Genomic DNA, 19431 nt, shown 5'->3' with positions numbered 1-19431 from the left:
AGAGCAGTGCTCCTTCTGAAGGCTCTAGAAGAGAATTCATTCCTTGCCTTTTCTGGCTTCTAGAAGCTACCTGCATTCCTTGGCTCATGGCCACATCACTCCAACCTCTGCTTCCATAGTTACATTTTCCTCTGACTCTAACTTACCTGCCTCCTTCTTTCCCTTATAAGGACTCCTGTGAATACACTGGGCCCACCTCAGGAATCCAGTATAATCTTCCCATCTCGAGACCCTGAATTTATTCACATCTGCAAAGTCCTTTTTGCCATGTAACATAATGTTTTCACAGGTTCTAGGGATTAGGATGTGCACATTTTGAGGAAGAGCCATTCCTCTGTCTACCAGATGGCCACTCCAGCTCCCGCTAATCACCCACATACCAACCAATGGGGAGAGGGAAAGAAGGCCAACTCCTTCCCCTCAAAAGTCGTAACTAAGAGAGTTGCACACAAATTACTCCCACTCATACCCCATTGGCTACAACTTAGTCACATGGTCACAGCTAGCTGCAAGGGCATCTGAGAAATGTAGTCTTCTGCTAGATGGCCGTGTGTTATGGACTAAACTGTATCCTGCCCTGAAAACTCATAGGTTGAAGCCATAATCCCCAATGTTACTGTATCTGGAGATAGGGTCTTTAAGGAGGTCATTAAAGTTAATTAAAATTGTGAAAGTGGGGCCCTAATCCAATATGACAGGTGTCCTAATAAGAACAGAGACACCAAGGATGTGCATGCACAGAGAAAAGGTCATGTGAGTACACAGTGAGAAGGTGGCTGTCTGCAAGCCATGGAGAGAGGCCTCAGGCGAAATAACCTTGCTAGCACCTTGACCTTGGTCTTCCAGACTCCAGAACTGTGATAAAATAAATTTCTAGATTGAAGCCACCCAGTCTGTAGTATTTTGTTACGGGCTGCCCAAGTTGACTAATATACCATGTTTCCAAGTAAAAATTATATCATTATGTTAAAAAAGTGAGGTATGGATATTGGGGGACAACTGGCTGTCTCTGTTGTGTCTCTAACCAAACAAATGAATGAGTGATGCATGCTCCATGTGGAGAAATCACAGCATAGGATGGAGGACTGACCAGAAAATAGTGTTAATCTAATATGGAAAATGTCATGTTAGAAGCAATAATAATAACATTATGGAGTCACTTACTGTGTTTGCTGTTTTACATTCTTTACTTATGTTTATGTATTTCATTCATATAATACATCCTTACAGATGAGGAAACTGAGACACGAGGACAGAGAGAGGGCACTGAATCAGCCTGGAAGCCAGAGATCTGGGGCCAGGCTATTAGAAAATCTTCCTTATGGAGACATTCTGAACTGAATCTTCAAGGACAAGTGACAGAGTGGGCCATGAAAGGAGAGGGGAAATTCCTGGAAGAAGGAAATAAATGGCAAGAGCAGAATTTTGGCCACGTAAGTCATCCTGTTGGAGGAACCCATATTACTTCCCAGGGAACACTGAGCCATGTGGCCAGAAGATAAGTAGAGATGCATTCTGAAAGGCTTTGAATGCTATGCCAGGACACTAGGACTTTATTCTGGAGTCAGTGGGGAGCTGTGAAAGGGTTATGCAAGGGGGACACTGCTAGATTTCTATTGTAGAGTCATCAGTCCAGGGGTAGTGTTGGGACCAACTTAAAGGAGACTGAGAGACAAGGCAGAGACACCAGCTGTGAGGTTGCCACAATAGTGGAGATGAAGGCTGTTAGGGGCCACCCTACGACAGGGTAATTGAAGCAGAGAGATGAAGATGACTTCAAGAGATATTTAAGAGATGAAATCAGTAAGACTTAGTGGCCGATTAAATGAAGGTACAAGGGAGAAGAGGTGGGAGATTATGCCTAGGTTCTTACATTGGGTGACAGAGGAGGTAGTGGTGCTATTGAATGAGAGAGAAAAATTTCCTGAGGACAGGCTGGATTCCAGGGGAAGGCAGTGAGCACATTTGGGGACATGATGAATTAAAGGAGCTTGTGAGATATTCAGGTGGAGATGTGAAATAGACAGTTGGATACATGAGTCTGAGGCTTGCAGGTGAAGGGTTGCTAGGGAAATGGATGTGAATAAATTTGTCTGTGTTCAGGTGGTGGATATGTCTTGGAAATGAATAATGAGTCCACAGACAGTGAAGGAAGTATGGCCAAAGGTCAGAACCTGGAGGGAGCATGATCACTTCAGTGGCAGATGGAACATGGGAAGACTGGGAAGTAGGCTTCAAAAGAATGGTCAACGGTCAAAGCAGAACCAGAGAGGATGTTGTCTTGGAAACTAAGGGAATGGAACATTATGAGCAACAGGACATAGTCATCAGTGACTTTAAAGGGCATCCTATAAGGCAAGGAGGGAGAAATGTCCCCCCAGCAATAATAAGGTTGTTGGTAGCTGTTTTGATGAATAGATGTCTCATCCACTTCCCTGTCTTTAGCAAGTGAATGTGAAAGCAGGAGAAGAGGAGGAGTAGCCAGCAAGTGGAGATGCTCTAGAAACTTGGTTGAAGATACCTAGGCATTATGCGCCCGTAAGGGAAGAACACAACATCTCCTACAGAGCAGTCTTACCCAAACAAATCAAATCTGCATCTGACCAAGCCTCTATCCAACCAGCAGTTTACAGAAAATACAGAGAACAGGTGAACCTGTTAAAACACACCATAGGGATGCAATCTAAAAATCCCAGACTATAACAAACTGCAGAACAAACAACCCAGTTTCCCAGTTTTTTAAAAATAAACAAATTGCAAGGGGAAAAAAGATATGGAGGGAAACTTATATGTAAAAAGACAGATCAACCAATCACAATTGCAGTGCAGACCCAATTTGGATCCTGATTCAAACAAACAACCAAAATTTATGAGACAAATGGAAATCTGGCTGGATATTTGCTGGCATAAGGAATTACTATTAATTTTTCTAGTATGCTAATGATATTGTGCTTATGTTTTAAAAAGAAGTCCTTATGTTTTAGACATACATAATCAAATATATACAAATGAAATTATGGGATGTCTGAAATTTGCTTCAAAATTATACTAGGGGAAGAAGTAGGCAGGGCATTGACAGGTCGGGTTTGGACATGGACTAATGGTTATGGGAAATGGTAATGGGGTTCATAGTATTATTGTGTCTATTTCTGTCTATGTTCAAAATTATTCATAAGAAAGAGTGGAAAAGCTTTGGCTTGGAATGGAAGAAGAGGCAAGGAAAGGCCTGAAAGGATGGAGAATAGCAAGGCCCCAAGACCAGATGTTTCTTTCTCCCCATGTTCTCCCCACCTCCCTGCCTCTCCCAAGTTCCTGGGACAAGCCCACTCCGAGCTCCCATCCCATGATAGCTAAGGAGGAACAAAGATCCAAGACCCCTGAGTCAAATGGGCCAGAGGTCAGAGGTCAGGGCAGAAACAGCCACCACTTGATCACGGAGAAACCAAATCAGTGCCAACCCCTGGGGTCCTGTGCCTGCCTTTGTCCACCATTGGTGGGGATGTCCCTGCTTCAAAGGCATGAGGTGGCGGAAGTTCATCCTTGTTCCTTCAGAGATTCCTGGGCATAAAGGGGCCTGAAGAAGCCCATTCCCTGTTTCCAAGATCTGGGATTCAGAGTTAACCAGATATGTAGAAGCAAGAGATAAGTGTTTCTGTCCCAGAACCTCCATATCTAAGCATATGTGAACCCTAGGCAAGTGGCTTACCCTCTCTGGGCCTCAGGTTCCAACACCATGCAACGATGATAAATGCCACTGGTGTTGGGGCAGGGCGGGGAGACTAGCTGCTTAAATGTGAACTCTGCTGGACCTCAGCCTTCTCTGGGCATGCCTTAGCAAAGAACTGCATCCTCGGGCCTCCCCCAACCCCTGGTCCTGGCCCTGCCTGCACCAGCCTCTCTGCATCTGTCATCAGCCTGCTCTGCTCCCCTTTGGCCAGGCTTTGTTTGGGGGTGGCTGGCAGGCTGCCCGTGTGCATGGTGGAGACAGTGACGCCTGCTGCTGCAGGCAACACTTCACAGGCTGCATCATCACCCACACTTCCAGCTGCCCCCAACCCCACCATGACCCCCAGTTCCAAGAGGTCCAGAGTTCAAAATAACCAGGACAGGCTCCCAACATCCTCATCCCCACCCCACCCACTGCTTGCCCATAACTTCCATCCCCATAGCTTCCATCCAAAGAGAGATCAAGCAAAGCAAGAATAATTCCCAAGCTCCTACTGTGTGCCCTGAGACAGGCGTGATGCAAGCACTGTGTATGCCTTGGCAACTGAACCCTTACATCCTCCTACGTAGGTGCTAGAACCCAGTTACATTTGACAGCTGGAGGAAAATGAGACATGGAGAGGGGAAGTTACTTACCCTTTAAGGTAAGTAAGGAGCAGACACAGCATTTGAATCCAGATGTATTAGACTCCTAAGTCCAGTGGAGATACCTGAGGAACATAGCCACAGCACTGGTGGTCCAGTCTCCATGTTGGGCAAGCTCAGCACCATATTCTCCTAGGCCAAATTCAGATGGACCCAGGCAAGTTGTGCTCCATCTTTGGGAGAAGAAAAGACTATGATATTCATGGTCCCCCAGTGCTCCTTTGTGGGGACCCCCAAGTTAACTGCTTTCCAGTCTGGGGAACAGGCTTCTGATCTCATGCTGGGCCCTCGCCTCACACAGCTTCTGCTTCACCCCAGGGCTGGCCTGTGTGGTGTACCCAGCCCTATGTGGGCCACGTGGATGGAGTCAGAGGATGGGTGGCTGCCCTCCTGCCCAGAGAAGTGATGCCCAAGAGGGAGGCTGAGAAGACAGGGAGAAGCAGGGACTCTGCAAGACCTCCTGGTTCCTGAGTGTATATGGAGTCAGGCATCCAATGCCTCCATCCTACATGTGAAGAAAGTGGGACCCAGGAGGGGACAGAGCTGAGAGAGGGTCACGCAGCAGGGTGCAGCACAGGGAGGTGAAAACCCTGGTCTTCTTGCTCTGGTCCGGGCTCTCTCCACTGTATGTAGTCTCTAGCCTCTCACTGCAGTCCTCTACCCCTGCCATGACACACCTTGGGGGGTCTGAAGCAAGAGGTCTTAAATGATCCAAGGAACCCTGGATCCAGTGTCAGCCACCTGAGGAACATCCCAACACATGTTGTCATACCTTCAGGCCTTCACCCATGCTGTTCTCTAAGCCCGGAAAGCCTTTCCCTACAGCAGCCCCCCACCCCCACCCCTCTTGGGCACTCCTACTCATCCTTCAGTAACCTAGAAGAAGGATAGCAGCATTTCCTCCTCGGGGAGCTCTTCTCGGGTGTCCACAGGAGAGTTCATTGGTCCCTCTGGGTGGTCCTGCAGGGTGTTTCGATTATTCATTTATGGATTGCTCTTTCCCCAGTAGACAGAGCTCTCTGAGGCTGGGGACACTGTCTGAATCATCCTTAGATCTTGCTGCACCTAGCCTGGGGCCTAGAAACAGAGTGGGTGTCTGGGGAATGCTTGAGGGGTTGGGGGAGGTTAGGCCTGTTGAGGCACATGGACCATAAATCACCTTCCCAAGCCAGGGGGAAAGCAGCAACCCAGGAGAGCTTCACGGAGGTGGCAGGACGGGATGTAGGACGGAGGCAGACCACAGACTCGCAGGCAGCCAGGGCATCAGTCATGAGACCCTCTGCCCTCTGTTCTTCTGCCAGAAAACCCCTGTCCTGGGTGCTTTTGGCCAGGGATGAGCAGGTTTTGGAGCCGGGGGAATCAGGCTTCTCCAAGGCATCCGGTCTCCACTCAGAGGCATGTGGCTGGGGCAGCTGCTGGGGGCTGCAGCTGGTGTCTGTCCCAGAGCCCAACGGCTGTGTGTGCCTTAATCCCAGTCCCTTGGTGCCCCCCAGGCTGGCAGGTGGGCTGATGAGGCAGAAAGGAGGCAACAGGAGAGGGGTGGAGAGCCTAGCCCCCTCTCCAGGTCCCCACGGCCACCCTCTGGATCTTGCTACATGTGCCACCCCATCACCATGTCCTCATCACCAGCTCTCCCCTCAGCCCTGAGCTGCTCCTCCCTCAGCCCTTAGAGGGAGGTCTGACCTCCTTGAGGTAGGAAGATTCAGCTTGAAAAGTTCAAACTGGAAAATACGAAGAAGAGATGAATGTCATGGCATATATGCCCCTTTGTGTCTTCTTTCTGGATGGGCCAGGGGATGTTTAGGCACATAGGTGGAGACAAACATTCACACTGGGACCGAGGTGTGAACGTACCTGACTTAGGTATATGCGCAGGAATATGGACAGGTGGGACACATCTGTGGCGTGCACATGGCATGTGAAGTGTGTGTGTTCTGTAGATGAGGAGTGCACAGCATGGAAGGTATACACATGTGTGAGGTGTGCATGGAGTATGAAGCACGCACAGTATATGAGGTGTAATATGTGTAATATGCACATGGTGTGAGAGAGGAAATGTCCCATATGTGGGACATACTGATGTTGGAGGTTTACACGACATATGAGTTTACATAGAGTGTCAAGTGTATCTGGAGTATTATGTGTACATGGCATGTAATGTATAAACCATGTGAGACTTGTACATAGTATGTGAGGTAACACGGAGTGTGAAATGTGTGTGTGTGTGTGAGGTGTACATGGAGTGGGATATGTACACAATGTAAGAGATGTACCCAGTGTGTAACATATTTGTGGAGTGTGAGGTAGATATGGCACATGACAGACATACATAGTGCTTGAGATATATGTGGTATGTGAGGTGGACAGAGAGAGTGAACTGTACATTATGTGAGAGGTGTACAGTATGTGAGAGGTGTACAGTATGTGAGGTGTACAGTATGTGAGATGTGTACAGTATGTGAGAGGTGTACGGTATGTGAGAAGGGTACGGTATGTGAGAGGTGTACAGTATGTGAGGTGTACAGTATGTGAGGTGTACAGTATGTGAGATGTGTACGGTATGTGAGAGGTGTACGGTATGTGAGAGGTGTATGGTATGTGAAGTGTACAGTATGTGAGAGGTATACGGTATGTGAGAAGTGTACGGTATGTGAGAGGTGTACGGTATGTGAGAAGTGTGCAGTATGTGAGAGGTGTACGGTATGTGAGAGGTGTATGGTATGTGAAGTGTACAGTATGTGAGAGGTGTACGGTATGTGAGAAGTGTACGGTATGTGAGAGGTGTATGGTATGTGAAGTGTACAGTATGTGAGAGGTGTACGGTATGTGAGAAGTGTATGGTATGTGAGAGGTGTACAGTATGTGAGGTGTACAGTATGTGAGAGGTGTACAGTATGTGAGAGGTGTACGGTAGGTGAGAGGTGTACGGTATGTGAGAGGTGTACAGTATGTGAAAGATGCACATTATGAGAGAGGTAGGTGGAGCATAAGGTGTACATTATGTGAGAGGCATACAGGGAGTGTGAGCTGTACTTTCTGTGAGACGCATACAGGAATTGTGAGGTGTACATTATGTGAGAGGTATACATTATGTGAAAGATGTACATTATGAGAGAGGCATGCAGGGAGCATGTGGTGTACATTCTGTGAGAGGCGTGCAGGGAGTGTGTGGCATGTATTCTGTACGAGGCGTCGAGGGAGCGTGTTACATGCATTCTGTGAGAGGCGTGCATTCTGTGAGAGGAGTGCAGGGAGCATGAGGTGTGCATTCTGTGAGAGGAGTGCAGGGAGCATGAGGTGTGCATTCTGTGAGAGGAGTGCAGGGAGTGTGAGGTGTGCATTCTGTGAGAGGAGTGCAGGGAGCGTGAGGTGTGCATTCTGTGAGAGGAGTGCAGGGAGTGTGAGGTGTGCATTGTGTGAGAGGTGTGCAGGGAGCATGAGGTGTACATTATCAGAGAGGTGTGCAGGGAGCATGCACTGTACATTCTGTGAGAGTTGTGCCCAGTGTAAGGTGAGCACTGTATGTGACTTGTCTGCAGTTTATCAGGTGCACATAGCTATGACACCACAAAGGCATATGGAAGAATGCAGGTGAGGACAGATTGTCCTTCCAAGAAAATGTGCCTGTCAGCTCTGTCCTGGATTCACATGCTGGACCCATGGCACAACCTCCTGTGTAGTGTCATAGGCAGAGGAGACAGAGGGACATCCTCTGGCTTTTCAGGAGTCCTTTTGTGCATAAAGGAGAAGGCAGCTTTGAGAGGCTGCCTTCCTCAAAGAACTCAAGGACAATGTGCTCTTTGAGGAAGATCATAGGTTGGTAATATTGTTTTTACAGCTGACTTAAATCCCTCATGCTGCAAATTGAATTCTTTTTTTTTTTTTTTTTTTTTTTTTTTTTTGGTGCTTTCAAATGTGAAGGTAGTGAACTCTCCTTTCATATAGACCTCCTCACCCCAGGAGCCTAATGTCTTTAGGCTGGAAGAATAATTAGCACCTTCATGAGCCCTGCCTGCTTGAACACTTCTAGTCATTAAGTTATTGTCACCTTATTTGTGTTGTTTAGTAAACAGCGAGTGTGTATTTCCAACCCCAGGAATCCAGCCCCACAAAGACCACAGGGCTCACCTCTGAGGCACGGAAAGGCTTTAATTACATGAAGAATAAGCTTGAAGGAGAGAGACTGGATGAATGAATGAACGCCTCAGGTCTTTCCAAAAGCCCAGGCATCAGTGGGTTCTTAAGCCTGGCCTCAGCTTCCCCTACCTGCTGGGCAGTCTCAACTCCTGCTATTTTCACTCACCTGGCTTCCCATTACCCGGGAAAGAACCCGGAGCGACAGACATTGTGAGGGCTGCATGGAATGTGAGGTGCACGTGGCATGTGGGGCCTGGTGGGGGAAAGAGCTGGGCAGGTTGCAGGGAGGGTCCCCCCACAACTCCACGCTCACATGGGTCACATCCAGGGCCCTTCAGCCTCTTCCCTGGGTAGTAGCCCACCTTCACCTCACATCCTGAATTGGGCTAAAGCTTAGTTCTAGATGAATTTATAATTAAATTTAAAAATCACATCTAGAGAATTCCCTCTTAAATTTAAGGACTACGTCAGTTTTGGAGGGAGTTTTAATAAACCTCTTAAAGAGGGGAATAAACAGCTCTAGCCTATTATACCTAGTTCTTCAAGAATCTCTTGGTTTGTAAGATATTCTTTCATTAGAAGTAACAAATTGGCCAGGTGCGGGTGGCTCATGCCTATAATCCCAGCACTTTGGGAGGCCAAGGCGGGTGGATCACCTGAGGTCAAGAGTTCGAGACCTGCCTGGCCAACATGGTGAAACTCCCTCTGTAATAAAAATACAAAACAATTAGCCAGGCATGGTGGCACGTGCCTGTCGTCCCAGCTATTTAGGAGGCTGAAGCACGAGAATCTCTTGAACCCCAGCAGTGGAGGTTGCAGTGAGCCAAGATCCTGCCACAGCACTCCAGCCTGGGTGACAGAGTGAGATTCTGACTCAATTTAAAAAAAAAAAAAAAGAAGAAGGAGAAGTAACAAATTGCCCATCAAACCCCATCCCCAAACTTTATCTCATGCCACCCCCATGCCCCACCCGCAGCCCCCACAGCACCAGGCATCCATCCTGGGAGGGCAGGAGCCATGCCTGTCTGTACCCACAGAATCCTCTGCTCCTAGCAGAGGCGATTGTCCCATAGAAGGTGCTCAATAATTATTTTGTTCTCTCTGCGGGGAGCATTCTTCCCCGATGGCCGCACGGCTAACTCCTAAGCCTCTTTCAACTCTTTGCTCAAATGTTACCTTGTCAACCTGACCACTCTATTTAACACTATAGCTGGCCTCACCCTGGCACCTCAATCCTGCTCATCTTGTTCTGCTTGTAATATTTTTCTGCCTGTATCGCCTTCTAACATTTATATATTTTAGTTATGATTACGTGTATTGCTTATTGTCTGCCTTGCTCCGCCAGCGTGTCAATTCCACAGGGACAAGGAACATGGTCTGTTTCGTTCTCCACCACATTCCCAGCACCTGAATAAATGTTTGTTGTATAAGTGAATGAATCATAGACTGGACAACTGAGAGTGGGACTATCCCCACCCCCCCAGTTGTGCCCTGCCCCCACACCCTGCACACTGGGAGGGAAGGGCACATGCTGTTGGTGGTCTTCCTGTTCCCTCCCTCCACAGTGCGGACTCCTGTTCTTCAACTCCCAGCTCAGCTGCCAGACTCCCAAGCCCTGCTTGTCTGTGGGAGGCCGGAGAGTACCCCCAAAGCGGGAAATGTGGCCATCTGTGGGGAATCTCTGGGACCCTGTCCCTAATCTGGGACCATGTCTATATCCTGGCAATATCTCAGTCCCTCCTGACCAACCCAGACTGGGCCCAGAGAAGGATCTATACCCACGTAGAGGGCAGATTTAGGCTTTCCCAGGGAGCAAGGTTGGCAGGGGACAGAGGGGAGCAGGGGCACTCAGGGTGGACCCAGGAACAGGAAGGGAAAGGCTGGGGACAGAGAGGGGACCTGGATCTGGCCCTGCCCCACCAGGCCCACTCATGCTTTTACCTTCTAGCCCTTTGGTGCCCCCACCTCCCGGTCAGATACGCAGCCTGTGTCAGCCCAAGTGCAGAGCCACAGGCCCAGCCTGGGCAGGGGCAGGGTGCGTGAAGACTGGGGCAGGTGCAGGCTGGATTGGGTTTCCAGAGGCTATATATATAAAGGCTGCCGGGAGCCCCAGGGCCGCTCCCTGAGGGCACAACACTGTGGGGGCCCAGCCAGGCCCACATTCCTTTCCAGAAGCCAGCTCTCCATTTATAGCCCCTGGGCAGGCCAGCCAAGGGAGCTGAGTGGGGAGGACTGGAAAGGGCAGAGGGAGAAGGGGCAGCCCAGGCAGCACTCCCTCCCCACTCCCCACCAAAGGAGCCCCTCATCATGAAGACAGCAGAAACCAAGCCCAGGGTGAGGTGTGCACTTGCCCCCAGGCACAGAGCCTATCATTCTGGTCAGGCCTGCGTTGAGGGGTGAGGGGGCTGCCAGGGGACCCCCTCAAAATCCCTCAGCCCATTGCTAGTGGCCCCTCACAGAACAAGTCCAGCACCTGTGGACAAAGGGCACCGTTGACTAGACTCTGCAGTATAAGAGTTTGAATTTTTTCAGCTTCCAAACTTGGTATCCTTTTTCCCTCTGCCCCCAACCCAGCACTGGTACTAAAAGGACAACATGTTCGAGGTTGGACATACTTCTCCCTGCTCTGTGGGCAGCAGGGATGAGATGATGGTGTTGACAAACCTCTCTCCAAAGAGGAGACAGAACCAGAAGGGTGATTCCAGGCAGGTGTGGATGCCAGGCCTGGAGAGGTCTGAAATGGTCACCGAGTTCAGTAAGTTCCAATCTTCTTTTGAGCAACAGAAACCTGGTAGCAAACAAAAATCCCACTTGAAAGCCTAATATAAAAATGACATTTTACCACTAGAATGTCTGTGTGCTTTAAAACAGCACTTCCTAATTATGGAAGAAGATGTAACTACAAATCAAGCTTAAAACTGTCAGAGCAGTTTAGATTTATAAGCCACAAGTGATAAAATATTAAATGTGTTTGGTAAGTTCAAACATATAACATTTACTTATTTATTGTAAAGACAACTTGATGACAGTCCTGAAGAAGTTTTTATAAACACAAAGCACAAAAAGCAAAGTTGTAATCACTTGTCTCAGCATCCAATTTATTTTGTAGTTTCTAGCTTATTCAGATTTGGGAAAAATCTAGATTTGCATAGATAAGTGGTTTGAATAGCTCACCTGGGAATCTCAGAGTACTCTTCAATTAAGTAGACTCATTCATTCATTTGCCCAAGAAATATTTATTGAGTGCCTACTATGCACCAGGCTTTCTGCTGAGCCTTGAGCAAGTAGGAAGAAGTATTTGTTTCTAAATCATCAATATAACAATTACTTACATTCCTCATTGTGAGTATAGTGAAAAAACAATAAGAAGACACATCGTAGATGCCAAATCTCTCTATAGTATACCACTACAATATTGCAGCATGCCATGTATAATGCCCAATGTAAGAGAACATGCCCCAGGCATATGGGGTCTGAGCCTTTCCTGGGAAGAGCAAGTGTAATAGAACATGGATGTCTAATCATGTATGTGACTGCCAAGTTTTGAAGAAATTCAACCATCTTCATTGATGTCACAGTTCAAGAAGTTGAAATATATGCACAGAGATCCAAAGGGCATGAGGCCACTCATTCATTCATTGGACATTTATCAGGTGCCTACTGTGTGACTGCCACTGTGATGGTTTCTGGAAATGTCATTGTGAACAAAATGTCCTTGGCTTCATGGGGCTAAGTCAGTCATGACCAAACTAATGAAGAAGATTATAAAGAGTGGCAGTGCCTGGAAGGAAATGAACAGGGTGGCGTGACCCAGAGTATGGGAGGCAGTTATCTTAGAGGGAATGGTCAGCGATGTCCCAAGGAGGCAAGACAATCTATTATATAAAATGCAGTCAATCCTGGGGAAAACCCAGGGCATAATGCTATGAGTTTAGAGCAGCAAGGACAAGGCCCCAAGGCAGGATCCTGTTTAGAGTGTTAGAAGACGAGAAAGGAGGTCAGACTAACTGGAGTAGAGCAATCAAAAAGGATGGTGGCTCCAGGTGTAGTAGGAGTCACAGGCTGAGGCTAGCTCATGCAGGGCCTGATAAACCAGGGGATTGAGATGAGATTTTACTCTAAATGCAAGAAGCTGCTGGGGAATTTGAAGCAGAAGGATGGCATAATCCCATTTACACTGTAAAGGTCTACTCGGGCTGCTATGTAACCAATGGATTATATTGAGACTAGAGAGGAAGTGAGGAGGGCAGCCAGGTTATTGTGGTCATCCAGAGCAGCAGTGTGACAGTTTAGTCCAGGATGGTGACACTAGGGATGGACAGACTTGAGACAGGTCTTAGAGGTAGAGTGGACAGCTCTTCCTCATACCCAGACTTCTCCTCAGGAACTCCAGCCTCAAAAATCCCCCTGCCTAATCCACACTTCCATCTGGATATCCAATATGCATTTCAAATTTTGCCCAAACCTGGACACTTAATCTACCACCCACAAACCTAGTCTTCCCAGCTCCATTCTTGCAGGAATCATCCTTAGCTCCTTGCTTATCTCACTGCCCACATGCAATCATGAGTAAATATTGCTAGCTCCATCTTGAAAACATATATCTAGAATTCAACCACCACTTGTCACCAGCTCCACTCACTAGAATTATAGCAATAGCCTCCTAATTGGTCTCCCTCCTTCTGCCCTTTCCCTCCAGTAACCAGCCTGCTCCTGTTAAAATGTAAATCAGATGGTGATATTCTTCTCTTCTGCTCAAGCCCTCCAGTGGCTTTCCATCTCAGAATATAATCCCTTTTCTCTCTCTCTCACCCCATTTCCCACTATCCCTTTTACTCACCCTGCTGCAGACATATGAGCCTCCTTGCCATACTTTGAAACTGCCAAACAGAGTCCTGCCTCAGGAACTTTGCACACGCTTATCCCTCTATCTGGCCCTATATATCTCCAGGTATCTGCTTCCAATTCTCTTAATTCAGGTCTCTGCTAAAATGTAGCAGAGAGGCCTTCTCTGATCACTCCATAATCTTCGTCACTGTGTCCCCCTGCCTTGCTTTTTCTTCATAAGCTTCTAAACTCCTGGCATCACATACTTCCTTGTTATTTGTTCATTGTCTGTCACCCTGCTTACATTGACAATGTAAGTGCCAGAGTCTTGGTTTTGTTCATTGCTCTAGCCCCACACTTGGACTGTAACTGGCATATAATGGATACCTAACAATATGTGGATTTCTGGGTGACCCCCTGCGGCTTGGGTGGGGTGAGGCCAGGACTTTGCTGCCCTTGCCAGGATTTAGAGTTATCATCACTGCTGCTCCATGACGTAGACGTTACTGAATGAACAAATACAGGTGGTCCTATGGAGTAAAGCGAGGTGAGTACTTCATGAAGGGAGACCTTCAGCACCACTACCAGCAGCAGAGAAGTGAAGAAGGTAGGACCCCAAAAGAGCCCTCCAGGTTTTGTGGGGAGGACTTCTTAGGGTCCAGAACCGCCAGCTAGGAAGCCTTCCAGAAGTTAGTGGGAAAGGCACAAAGATCACTCCTGCTTAAATTTCTGGTTTCCAGGAGGGGAGATCCAGGCAGGGATGTATGGCCAACAGAGATTCCTAGCCAGAGTGCTGAGAGGACTGTGTGAACTGCATATTCAGGAAGAGGTTGAGAGGACCCCATGGGGGTGGCCCGTATGCTGAGGCTTGTATGGGAGCCAGAGTTCCCACATTCCATGGGGTGGTTGCCTCCTCCTGTTTCCAGCCTTTCCAGTGAGGCTGCAGGAAAGAGACACAGCTGAGGCCTGGAGACTACGTGGGACTCTGTCAGGGCATGGTGCCATGGACGAGTTGTAAGCCTTGGGGACGTAGCATCCAACTCTGAAAGCCCCTTGCTCGAATAACTCTACATCACTGCCTGAGGGCTTCCACATCCTTGGTCTCTTCAGACTCTCATCCCCACCACAATTACTCCAAGAAATTACTGTCATTCCCAAATCTTTAACTGGAAACTGAGGCTAAGGAAGGAGACAGGACTTCCACAAAATCACACAGTGGGGACACTCTGAAGTCTGGATTCAACTGGTCTGCAAATCACACTCTCAGAGACTTCAGGTGAGATGAGGTGAGATTCTCAGGCCAGGTCCTGAAGTTTGCGACCTTGGCCAAATGCACTTTCCTTGACTCAGCACTGCGGGTGAGGCAGAGCCAAGAACGGAGGAGAAGGGTTTTCTTCCCAGCTGAAGAGGCAGCTCAGCCTAGACCCCAGGCATGGCACTGGACAACCCTGCTGTGGAAACGTGCAGATTTAGATGGACGGGATTCCTCACCTGGGCAGGATCCGAGTTTGGAGAGATTGGCGCGAAGCTTTAGCAGCAATCTCTGATTCCTGTACAACCATGGCGGGGTTTCTAAGCGTCTAGGGAAGAAGGACTGGGCCCACGACCTCCTGAGCAACTCCCAGGTCGGGGACTGGTGGAATATCACAGCCTCTACGACCCGTTTGTCTCGAGCTCTCCCACTTCAACTATCGGGGTTTCTCTGCCTGTTGTTGCACTCGTGCGTTTCTTTGCCCCTGACACTCTAAGCTTTCTGCTTTCTGCGTGTCTCTCAACCTCTTTCGGTCCCTCTTTCACGGTCTCACTCTCTCAGCTCTATGCCCCCAATCCCTTGCCTCTCTCCAAATAACTCACGACCTGATTTCTACAGCTGCTCTACCCATGGGTTCCCCAAAAATCAGGGGCAGAGGAGTATTAAAAGTCAGCTCAGAGGTGAGCGCGCACAGCCAGCGTTTCCCGCGGACACAGCAGTCGGGTGTTGGAGAGGTTTGGAAAGGGCGTGCCGGAGAGCCAAGTGCAGCCGCCTAAGGCTACCAGTCGCTCCCTCCCTCCCTGCCCGGTAGGGAACCGAGAGCGCGCGCCAGTGTGGAGGGGCGGGCTGGCTGGCCACTCTGCGGGCCCCTGCGGCCACCCAGGGGACTCCCCAAGCCCCGCCCCGCTGTGTTCCTATTGGTCTCGGGCTCCCCCGCCCCTAGCTGCCCGCCTGGGCTCCGGGGCGTTTAGGCTACCACGGATAAATAGCCCAGGGCGCCTGGCGCGAAGCTAGGGGTGAGGAAGCCCTAGGGCGCTGCCGCCGTTTTCCTTAACCACAAATCGGGCGGGACAGGACAGGGAGGGGTGGGGGACAGTGGGTGGTCATTCACACTTCCAGCACTTTACTATCAACAGCCGGGGCTCCCGAGCGGCAGAAAATTCCGGCCACTCTCTGCCGCTTGGGTTGGGCGAAGCCAGGACGGTGCCGCGCCACCGCCAGGATATGGAGCTACTGTCGCCACCGCTCCGCGACGTAGACCTGACGGGCCCCGACGGCTCTCTCTGCTCCTTTGCCACAACGGACGACTTCTATGACGACCCGTGTTTCGACTCCCCGGACCTGCGCTTCTTCGAAGACCTGGACCCGCGCCTGATGCACGTGGGCGCGCTCCTGAAACCCGAAGAGCACTCGCACTTCCCCGCGGCGGTGCACCCGGCCCAGGGCGCGCGTGAGGACGAACATGTGCGCGCGCCCAGCGGGCACCACCAGGCGGGCCGCTGCCTACTGTGGGCCTGCAAGGCGTGCAAGCGCAAGACCACCAACGCCGACCGCCGCAAGGCCGCCACCATGCGCGAGCGGCGCCGCCTGAGCAAAGTAAATGAGGCCTTTGAGACGCTGAAGCGCTGCACGTCTAGCAACCCGAACCAGCGGTTGCCCAAGGTGGAGATCCTGCGCAACGCCATCCGCTATATCGAGGGCCTGCAGGCTTTGCTGCGCGACCAGGACGCCGCGCCCCCTGGCGCCGCCGCCGCCTTCTATGCGCCCGGCCCGCTGCCCCCAGGCCGCGGCGGCGAGCACTACAGTGGCGACTCCGACGCGTCCAGCCCGCGCTCCAACTGCTCCGACGGCATGGTAAGGCCGGGACCCCAGGAAGTGAGGAAGTTAGGGCGGCGCTCCGAATATCTGGGATGTCCTTCCAAGGGCGGGGAGCTGGCCTTGCGGGAGGTTTAGTACAGGATCCTTTCCAAGCGAGAGGACCCCCGTGTAATGGGCAGCTGTCACTGGGGTAGCCTAATTGTTTTGGAAGCGTGCGGGCATGCGTTCGAGCCACCCCGTTGGGGGCGCGATTAGAACACTGCAGCGCGGACATGAAGCTCTTTTTCTGTATTTTTCCCTACTTCCAAAATGTAAATTTGCGCCCCTTGGTGACTGTCCGCCCTTGGTTTGGCCCTGCATGTTACAGACCTCATCTCCTACCCACCCGTAATCACCCCCAACCAGGACAGGTCTGGGCCCGGAACTCGAGGCTGGGGCTAGAGTTAGGGAGGGGGCGGCTACAGGGATTGGTGTTCGGGCCCCGCGCCGTCCCGCGGGCCTGACTCAGTCGCCCTTGCTGTTTGCAGATGGACTACAGCGGCCCCCCGAGCGGCGCCCGGCGGCGGAACTGCTACGAAGGCGCCTACTACAGCGAGGCGCCCAGCGGTAGGTATTCCGGGCTTCGCCCTGCTCGCTCCTCCTCCCCATGGCCTTCATGGAGCTGTCCTGGCCTCTCTCTATCTAGGACGCCCCCACCCCAACTCACACACGCCTATGTCCCGGGAGGTGGTGCAGGCGATGAAATACTAAGCAAGTAGCTCCTTCTCCTTTCGATTGTCCCGGACTCTGACAAGTCCTCAGTTTCCAATCTGTCTCAAAGTACTGGACCCAGGGGTGGGAGGCTTGTCGCGGCCGCACCCCTGCTTACTAACCGAGCCCTCCCCGCGCAGAACCCAGGCCCGGGAAGAGTGCGGCGGTGTCGAGCCTAGACTGCCTGTCCAGCATCGTGGAGCGCATCTCCACCGAGAGCCCTGCGGCGCCCGCGCTCCTGCTGGCCGACGTGTCTCCGGAGTCGCCTCCGAGCGGGCAAGAGGCTGCCGCCCCCAGCGAGGAAGAGAGCGGCGACCCCACCCAGTCCCCGGACACCGCCCCGCAGTGCCCTGCGGGTGCGAACCCCAACCCGATCTACCAGGTGCTCTGAGGGGCGGGTAGCCGCCCACTCGCCCGAGGGATGGTGTCCCTAGGGTCCCTCGCACCCAAAAGATTGAACTTAAATGCCCCCTCCCAACAGCGCTTTAAAAGCGACCCCTCTTGAGGTGGGAGAGGCGGGAGAACTGAAGTTTCCGCCTTCTGCCACCCAGGGCAAGGACTCAGCGCGGTTTTTTCCACGCAGCACCCTTCCCGGAGATCCATTGTGATGGCCGCTCCGTGTTCCTCGGTGGGCCAGAGCTGAACCTTGAGGGGCCAAGTTCAGCTTTCTCGCGCCCTCCCCCATGGGGGTGAAACCCTCCCAGACCTAAGCCCTGCACCGGGATGCACCGGTAATTTGGGGGGCGTGAGGCCCAGGTGCACTCCTGTCCCAAATGTAGCAGGTGTAACCGTAACCCACTCCCAACCCGTTCCCCGGTTCAGGACCACTTTTTATAATACTTTTGTAATCTATTACTGTAAATAAGAGTTGCTTTGCCAGAGCAGGAGCCCCTGGGGCTGTATTTATCTCTGAGGCATGGTGTGTGGTGCTACAGGGAATTTGTACGTTTATACCGCAGGCGGGCGAGCCGCGGGCGCTCGCTCAGGTGTTCAAAATAAAGGCGCTAATTTATACTGCGGTGGCTCCAGCTTTCCCTGGGCATGGGAGTGGGATCCGGAGGAAAATCCGCAAACTGGGCCAGCTGTGCCTCAGCGACCCCTGTAGGCAGCAGGCGGATTGCAAGGAGGAAGCCTGCTGCCTGGGGAAGGAAGGAGGGGTGCAAATTTGTCCAATACGTGGGGAAGTTCCTCTGACCTTGACTACCTCACCACACACTTCCGTGGCTCTTATGGAAGGGTACACAGGTTGATATGAGTATTTTTTAAACCCATGTCTGAGCTCGCCTCCCAGAGATTCTGATTTAATGTTTCTGCCCCAGATACCCAGGGCCCGGTACTGGTATTTTTTTCAAAAGCTCCCCAGGTGATTCTGAAGTTCATTCAAGGCTGAGAATCATCCCCTCCATATACAGTGAGTGAACCCAGGTGTGATAACCAGAAGAACCACAGGAAGGTTGTGGCCCAGGCATCACTTGGGGGCCTCCTGGGTATAGAAGATGTGATAGGGTGCCCACAGCATTCTGAGGAAAAGCTAAATGAGTGTAGAGATGTGCTGTAAGCTCTCTGGCACTTACAGGCCATTAGTAATAGGTGTAAATGCAAAGAGGCAACATAGAAGGCCAGACAGGCGCAGACACCTCTACCCAGCACCCAGAGCACCCCTGCTTTATTAGATTCCATAGGACGACAGGAGCCCGGATCCTGTGAGCAGAGCGTCATGTGGGCCAGCCTCATCACAGGTGGCATAGGTACTCTTCATCAGGCTATAACTCTCTGAGAGCAGAGGAGGGGGCATTTATTTAGCCTGGGTGTTGGGGAGGGCTTTCTGGAGGAGTTGTCATTTGAGCTCTCTCTTGAGAAACAAGAGTAGACAATGCACTCACAATGCACGCGCGCCCACGCGCGCGCGCGCGCACACACACACACACACACAGAGGTACCTGTGCTTTCCCTTGGGTCCAAGGCCCCTGAGGGATGATCTGGCAAGGGTTCTTCCCCATTCACATACCACCTCCCCACTCCCAACACATGTGTGCCATCAGGACCTCAGGACCTCCTACATCCCACCCACAGATGCTCTTCCTGAAAACCCTACAGGCCCACTTTCAAGGGCTTTGTTTGCCAAGTAGGGGGCCCTCAGGAATGCACACAAGATGTGATGCCAGAAGGAATATCCTCATCACCTGTCTGAGGATCCATTCTCTGCTCTCCCCAACACAAGGTCCCTGGGGAGCTGCCCAGAGCTGTTCTGTTACTAATGATCCTCCACTTGTCTT

At 50.9% G+C, this 19431-nt stretch overlaps 1 protein-coding gene across 1 annotated transcript; it reads left to right on the top strand.

Moving 5' to 3' along the window:
* Positions 1-15591: 15591 nt before the first annotated feature.
* Positions 15592-18169, top strand: MYOD1 (myogenic differentiation 1). Its single transcript, XM_050755462.1, has 3 exons — positions 15592-16441; positions 16933-17011; positions 17296-18169. The coding sequence occupies exons 1-3, from the start codon at positions 15812-15814 to the stop codon at positions 17544-17546; spliced, it is 960 nt and encodes a 319-aa protein (XP_050611419.1). The 5' UTR covers positions 15592-15811; the 3' UTR covers positions 17547-18169.
* Positions 18170-19431: the final 1262 nt, after the last annotated feature.

This window comes from Macaca thibetana, chromosome 14 (assembly GCF_024542745.1).
Source record: "Macaca thibetana thibetana isolate TM-01 chromosome 14, ASM2454274v1, whole genome shotgun sequence".
NCBI lineage: Eukaryota > Metazoa > Chordata > Mammalia > Primates > Cercopithecidae > Macaca > Macaca thibetana.
The sequence above is the reverse complement of the archived record's forward strand: the minus strand, read 5'-3'. Positions and strand labels throughout refer to the sequence as shown.

Excerpts from the sequence above, each read along its gene's own strand:
- MYOD1 (XM_050755462.1), top strand. The coding sequence starts at position 15,812 with ATGGAGCTACTGTCGCCACCGCTCCGCGACGTAGACCTGACGGGCCCC. Across the intron at positions 16,442-16,932 it reads CCAACTGCTCCGACGGCATG|ATGGACTACAGCGGCCCCCC; the intron begins GTAAGGCCGGGA and ends TGCTGTTTGCAG. Across the intron at positions 17,012-17,295 it reads CTACAGCGAGGCGCCCAGCG|AACCCAGGCCCGGGAAGAGT; the intron begins GTAGGTATTCCG and ends CTCCCCGCGCAG.